Source organism: Sinocyclocheilus rhinocerous, unplaced genomic scaffold, assembly GCF_001515625.1.
Source record: "Sinocyclocheilus rhinocerous isolate Xijiao unplaced genomic scaffold, SAMN03320098_v1.1 scaffold377, whole genome shotgun sequence".
Taxonomy (NCBI): Eukaryota; Metazoa; Chordata; class Actinopteri; order Cypriniformes; family Cyprinidae; genus Sinocyclocheilus; species Sinocyclocheilus rhinocerous.
The window spans coordinates 232,153-240,015 of NW_015633195.1; the positions used below are offsets into that span (position 1 = coordinate 232,153).

General features: G+C 34.8%; 1 protein-coding gene across 2 annotated transcripts in view; it reads left to right on the forward strand.

Moving 5' to 3' along the window:
* LOC107743856 (alpha-N-acetylgalactosaminide alpha-2,6-sialyltransferase 5-like) overlaps positions 1 to 7,541 on the forward strand; it is an 11,104-nt gene extending 3,563 nt beyond the window's left edge. For both annotated transcript variants that reach the window (XM_016557298.1, XM_016557299.1), the window contains exons 3-5: positions 4,704 to 5,113; positions 6,458 to 6,565; positions 6,654 to 7,541. In XM_016557298.1, the coding sequence (XP_016412784.1) occupies positions 4,704 to 5,113; positions 6,458 to 6,565; positions 6,654 to 6,876 (741 nt within the window). In that variant the 3' untranslated portion in view covers positions 6,877 to 7,541. The remainder of the gene's footprint in view (positions 1 to 4,703; positions 5,114 to 6,457; positions 6,566 to 6,653) is intronic.
* The last annotated feature ends 322 nt before the right edge of the window (positions 7,542 to 7,863 follow it).

Genomic DNA, 7,863 nt, shown 5'->3' on the forward strand with positions numbered 1-7,863 from the left:
TATATATATATATATATATATATTTAAACGTTTCACAGACATCTGGAAATCACAGTAAATGTTTACCTTAAAATCTCCCCTCTCAAACTGCATCTGACCAGTCTCGGGTCTCCTATACTGCTCACTCAAGTCCATTAACTCCTATTTGGATGAGTCAAGATATTTGGATAATTTTCCATGTATAACTTAAATATGAAGATTTCCTACATTTATTCATTAAACAGTTTTGATGCAGTTGCTTTTCTCCTTAGTCATCAAATAATATCCTCAGACAGATAAGCATTATTATATTGGCACTGGCATTATATGATGTGCAGTGCATTATAATATTCAGAAGACTTGGCCATTTTTCTTTCTTTCTGTCATCTTTTTGTGTCTCCTGTCTCTCTGCAGTTTTTCATGATAAATCAGGTGCTGGTCTTAAAAGTCTTTTAAATTACACCTTCCAGTGATGCTATAATTTCTTTCTTCACTCCTGATCAGATAAAGTTGGAAGCTGCAAGCAGGTGTTGTCAAACTTTGGCCTCATCTTGAGGCATTGTAATCACCAGAACTATCACTGATGTAAATCTGTCTCTCAGTTCTCTCTCTCTCTTCTCTTTCCCTCCTTCACCTGTGCTCTATAATGTCATCAAAGATTTGGTTTAACACTACAACTGTGCAGAAATGCTGTTTACTCTCATGGGTGTTAAAAATTCACATATAGTTATATGTATATAGTGTGCGTAATGAGAGAATACACACTGATTACCTGCATAAGTATATCAGGTAAACATGGATGATATATTTTGGTCATTAAAGGGCTAGTTCACCTGAAAATTAAAGCTCTGCATCATTTACTCACCCCCAATGTGCTTGCTTTCTTCTGTGGAAAATAAATGGAAATTTTTGGTGAATGTTTACTCTGCTCTCCTCCATACAGTGAAAATGGATGTGGACCAGGGTCTGTCAAGCTCCAAAAAAGAAGCACCAAAAAGCAGCATTATTCACTATATTTCAAGGCTTCTGAAGCCATAAACTAGCTTTGTGTCAGAAACAGTACATAGTGCATAGTGTAAAGTAAATACTTGCTCTACATTCATGGTCACCATTCAATTTCATTGTCTGGAAAAGAGCAGCTTGGACATTCTGCTATAACTAACCCTTTTTGTTTTTCACAATATATAGAGAGTCACAATTGTTTTGAAAGACATGATGGTCAGTAAATGATGATAGAACTTGTATTTTTGGGTGAACTTTGCCTTTATTATGGGTATGATGAAATATAAAGCATCTAAATGTAAAATATCTAAGAGAGCTGTGTTTTTGTTAGTGAAAAGTTTTTTATATTTTTCACATCTTTGCCATATTTACATTTGACCCTGACAATACCTGTGCTCATCAAAGCCTGTAGTATTCTTCAGAGTCATAAGGCATCTCTATCATACTTCTCACTGACAGAAACGGCTCTCAAGTCTACCAGTTCTCATTAGTCAAAAGAGCACTCCTTTCCGAGCTAATAAGAGCTCCAGGGTTCAAAGCCAGATTTTAATGGATACTCTGTGGAAGTAATTTTGTAACAGAAACTGAAGATTAGCTCGTATTAGTGCAAATGAACAGCCAGTGTGGAAGATCGCTAAATGAACATGGCCTACAAGTCTTCATCAAAAATCACATATTTTTTCTAACCATCAGTGGAGGGAAATAGTTTTCCAATTTCATTTCACCCTGAAGAGTAGCTGGAATGTTCATTTCGGTTAATTTTCCCGACCGACAACCGTTAATTTTTATCCGAACATTAACCGTTAACTGATAAGATTAGAATAATAAATGAGTTTTAAATAAAAATAGAATGGATGTGTGTTTGTGACCCATTAAAAATACAAAAAAAAAGTATTTTTTATTTTTTACGGTTTATTTTAACGTGCAAACAGCAGCATACAGAACAACAGAGCAACAACAGAAACTGGATTCACACATCGTCAAATTATCACGCACCTGCAGCGCTTCTAAGAACAGAGAAAATCAGAATAAAATAACAAATAAAAAGAATAAAATAAATACGCCTACACTAAATATTTTTCAATTAAATAATTAACATTAAGATGACAAAACGAAAACACACTGAATCCTTCAATGCACCTTAAAGGACCTGCAGAGTCTTTTTTTCGTCATACAAAAATAAATAGCAGGCCTACCTCAGTGCACAATGTGTCTAGTTTTTATTAAAAAATAAAATGTGCGGATGGTCTGGAGTAGAGCTCTGCGCGTAACTGTTTCGTAATGCCGCTCCCGCTGACCATTACCGCCCACTCCTGTTATTTTTGTGGCCGCTCCAATCTTATATTGTTGATAATTTTCGCGCTAAATCAAATTGCTTTTGAATGCTCGCTCGCTGTTCACTTTCGATTTCGTGTTCACATGCACTCTGTGTAAAGGAGCACATCTAATCCTACAAGATCAGATATTTGTACGTGAGTTCAGGATCTGCTGAGCAGCAAATACTCCAGCATGGTCTGTCAGTCATCTATCCTACCCTCGACCAGAATAAATTAAATATTAGTGTATGTTGGATATTTATGAGCTTGTATTAAATATTTAATTGGCATGCTCATATTACCTTTGCCATCATCTAACACTCAATTACATCTTAATATCGCTAAATGTAATCATTAGCAAATCTAAAAATGAATATTTTTTTCATGCTTTTAATTCTAATGCTGTGTTGCCAAAATTCACTTGTAGCATTTTTGAAATTTTAATTTCATTTAAATTTAAGTAATTACTTTTTAGAGTTTATCTTTAATTTATATAGATAAAAAGTATAGAATTTAATACTGACTATCGATTATCAGTCATAACATGAAAATAAATATTAATCTAAGTTTATAAGATTATATGTGTGGTCCACAATTTTAAAAATGGTGGTTCCTTGTTAATGAAATATTTTCATATTGCTGCATCCTTGCTAATGAAATAATGATGCAAACTTTCAGCTTCATATGCTCAATCAAATGTTCAAAACTTTTGTACAGGGAGCATGTTTTCCCATAAAGGATAATGGCCTGAATCTGTTTTTTCTCAGAAAGGTTCTCAAAAATAGAGAGGGAGATTGCTATTAGAGTAATTATGATCATATGTCCCACTGGAGAGAGCTTAAGAATGATGATGTTAATGAGAGAATAATAAGTGTGGATGGTTATTTACTGGGCCTGATTTTCTTGCTCTCATCTCGGCTATTATCTCCATGGAAACAACCCTGTTTACAGCAGAAGAAATCTAATAGAGTCTCTATGGCTAAGAGGCAAAGGTACCTGCATAGGGAAAGGGCTGTCTGAGGGTGTACAGCTTCACTTGTATTATAAATGAATTATCTTACACAGTGGCAGGTGTGTCGGGCCACTGTGCTGATAAATTACTGGCCCCATATCAGCCCTTTTGTCTGGATTATAGTGCAAATGTGTGTTTTTAGAAGATACACACTTTTCCTGTCCCAACGTTTTACAGTTTGAAAGTCAGATGAATTGTTTGTATTGACTGACATAATGATAAAAAAACACCCATTTTATGGTGAATTGAATGCAATCTGGATTCACGTTGAACATATTATGCTATACTTTAGTTTTTAAGACACTCTGTAGGCTCTAGATAGAGGCAAATCTCTCCTCATAAATGAGGGTTTAGAATGCTTTCCCTTGAAGGTTTTCTCGCAGATTGGTTCAATGCATTAGTGTTCATTATGCTAGAGGGATTCGATAATGGAGCTAAAGGTACCAATAAAGGTAAAGGGTGTCTTTGGACCAGGCACTTTGATCTGTTCTGCACTTTTAGTGTGTTTCCATGCATTCATTTGCGAGTGATCTCATTCACATGGATCTAAATCATTCACCCACCATAGGTTTATCCTTTTGTGTTTGGCCTGCATAACTGTAGCCTGTTTATAATTTTAGCTTTCAGAATTCATACAAAATGAGTACATCTCTTCTATGATGGACATATTTAAATTTTTTGAATTAGAGTAATTTTGATATTTAATGTGGGGTGTATGTTCAAAAATGTCTGGGTAGTTTAACTGTGTGGAGGTACAAAGAAAAGAGGTTCATTAAAAAGCCTGAAAGTCTTGAAAAAAGAAATGATGTTCTATGTATTTTGGCAAAATCTTTTATTATTATTTCTTTGAAAAAAATAACAGCGAAGCAATTTTGTTTTAAAAATGTTATTAATATTTAAATTTATGTCTGCTAAATCAAACTTAGTCTGCTGTATCCAACATACAGAATACCAATTTGTTGTCGTTTGACACAAAAAAACAAACATAAAAGACTACTGTAGACCCTTTAGACTCTGTTGAGGTCATAATTAAAAAAATATTTTGACCTCCTTAAGGCAGTTTTTGTTCAGGAAATTCAATACAAAAAAATAAGACACTTAACCCAGAAATTATTCATTACTCAAAAATAATTTTGTAAGAATTTTGAAAATGTAAAAAATCTTTAAAATTTTTAATAACTTTAAATGTGTATACACTCATGTGTATTCCAGATGCAAGGGAAGTATTTTAGTAACTTTTAATTAACCACTACTTATCACCAGTTTTTAGTTATTAGATCATACTTTTTGTAGAATTTTTTTTAACATTTTTTCAGAAGTATATGAAACCAACTTGAATTAATTATATTATGTACATGAAGTCTAAAACATCTCATTATTGTCTCCATCCTCAGCCTCTTAGGATGCATTGCAAAAGTTGTGCCTTAGTGACCAGCTCTGGTCACATGACCGGAAGTGGTCGAGGTGTGGAGATTGACCGCAAGGAGTGCGTCATCCGTATGAATGATGCCCCAACACGAGGCTACCAGAGGGACGTGGGCCAGCGAACGAGCCTGCGTGTGGTCGCACATTCCAGCATGCAACGTGTGCTACGAAACCGACACGAGCTACTCAACTCCAGCCAGAACACCTTCTTTATCTTCTGGGGGCCCGGAAACTACATGCGACAAGACGGTAAAGGCCTTGTCTACAACAACCTGCGTCTGTTGAAGCAGATGATGCCTAAACTACAGGTGTACGTCATCTCGAGTTTAAAGATGCTGCATTTTGATGAGCTCTTTAAGAAGGAGACAGGCAAAGATAGGTAAGGATGGATGGTAATATTTCTTTGTGTTAGCTTACCTAATCTTTGTTACCTTTCCAGAGTGTGTTCGTTGAAGCATGGTGATTTATTAGCGTCATGAAAGCAGGAAAAATTGGATTATCTCCCTTGATTTGTACCACTTGCTGCAAGACACTGTAGAAACTATATACAACACTTTATTTTATAAGAGGACTTTAGAATCTTAAGACTGTGTTGAGGTCAATTTATCAAATGCAAAAATATTTTGACCTTTTTATGAAAAGGCAATTTTTGTTCAGGACATGGAGTACAAAAAAAAAACAAAAAACAAAAAAAACCTTGACTCAGAAAATGTTTTTATATTCATGACTCAAAACAAATTGTAGTAAAAATGTTTGCAAAATAATTTTAGTTGTGTACACTCAGGTTTATTCAACAAACTATTATTTACATTATTTTTATTAATTCATTAAAAAAAATTTTTTTTTTGTAATTTTGCTCAGGACTGAACAGCCATGGTCATTATAAAAAAGCTGTAACAAAAATAATTATATTTAAAGCTGAATTGTGTAATTTTATTAACCATATCTGCCATTAGTCAGTCAAACAGGTTTTTGATTCTTTAAAGAGAGATTGAAGTTTCAATATATGCAGCGTGTGGGGCGGGTGTGTGTGTGTGTCAGGTGGTCTGAACTAATGTGCAGACCACCAGAGCCTGCTGGAAGGTTGGTATCACTGGCCCACAGGGCATACGGCTTGGCATCAGTGTAGATTCAGGGTTAGTAGAGGATCAGTGCCAGCTGGGATGTACCCAACCAGACACAAACTGCTCAAGGCAAAATGCTCACATGTTCTTAAACTTTTGAGTTTTTTCTGTCTGTTTGTGGATCTTTTATCTCCTTATATCTCTTTTATCTCAATCCGTCTCCCTTTGCGAGTTATCTAAGGCGTCCAGTCAAACTAAAAACATTGTACATGTGATGCTGAAAATGTTTTTGTTAAAAATCTAAACATGTTTGCAAGGAGACAGCATGCATTGCATTTTATTTTTGTAAAGTAAGCTTTAAAAAGTCTCTTTCGCCCACCAAGGCTGCATTTATTTGATCAAAAATAAAGTAAAAAACATTAATATTGTGAAATATTATTACAATTTAAAGGGACTGTTTTCTATTGTGATTTGTTTTTAAAATGTCATTTATTCCTGTGATGGCAAAGCAGCAAATCAGCATATTTGAATAATTTCTGAAGGATCACGTGATATGTGAAAACTTATATATAAATATATATATATATATATAACAGGGAACCTTGTCTTTTTATCATCACCGCTACATAGATGTCCTCTTTCTCTCGTGTGTTATTTAGAAAAAGGTCCAATTCATGGCTCAGCACGGGTTGGTTCACCATGGCAATCGCTATGGAGATTTGTGACAGAATTGATGTCTATGGCATGATTCCTCCTGATTTCTGCAAGTGAGACTTTCTTTTCCATATTCACCATAATGCTTTCATTTTGTTGGTTTATGACAATTTCAGTTAGACATGTGATTGTTCTTCTCAGGTCTCGCAGCCCTGAGCCCTCAGTGCCGTATCACTACTACGAGCCTGCGGGGCCGGATGAATGCAAAATGTATCTCTCCCACGAGCAGGGCCGGCATGGCAGCCACCATCGTTTCATCACAGAGAAACGTGTCTTTGCCAACTGGGCACGTATGTTCAACATACACTTCTATCAACCTGACTGGAGACCAGCACCTGTTAAAAAGAACAGCACAGACTACTGAGGTTCAAACTTTGGGATGTTTCTGGGACTCAGAACCTCAATGTCCTTTTGAGGACAAATGAACATTTTAACTGGAATACATTATGAATGAAAGTTGTTTATGATGTTCTTTCCAGTGGCTTGAAACAGCAAGAACAACTTTCTATGAGGTTCTTGTTGGACATAATCAGACTTTTTTTGATGAGAATTTTAATTGCAAAAACTGATGTGCTGAACAAAAATGTTGAAAGATTGTTAAATGTGACAAGAACATACAGTATATTGTTCACTTTATTAATCATAACAGTATGATCCACATTGGTTCATAATTCAGAAAACTGGGTTACTGTATAATTAGATCACATTTTCTGTTTCCAGCAATTACTACTTTGATATCTAGGCCATATTATTCTCCATGTGTAATAATTTCATTTAAATTATACATACACCCTTAATAATTTGTGCCGCGTGGAGAGTGTCAAGCACACGTTACAAATTTCTTCTCTCAGTGGCATCTAAAGAAAACCATTTGCAAATTGTGCATTTTTTCCAAATTACACTTTTATCATAGGGCCTCATTAGATGTGTCTTTTGTACATGTAAAAAAGAGGTTTATCTCGTAAATTAAGCTGTAAATAGGGCTGGACGATATGGCCAAAATTTATATCACGATATATTTCTTAATTTTGGTCGATACGATATAATTCCGATTTCGATATGACCACTATTTTAAAAAAAAAGCCTCATAAAAACTGCCAAGAACGCCCACAACAGATGTCTGTACCTAAAAACTTAACACTATTTAAAAAAAAAAGCCTCATAAAAACTGCCAAGAACGCCCACAACGGATGTCTGTGCATACAAAGTTCTGAAAAATGAATTTTCCAAGTCTATGAAACCTCCTATAAAACTATATAATATTTAAGAAAAAGAAACAGCACAAATAAATTAATGTGTACCTTATATCAAACTATAGGCTTTTTTGAACAGTAAGATTTTTTATGTTTTT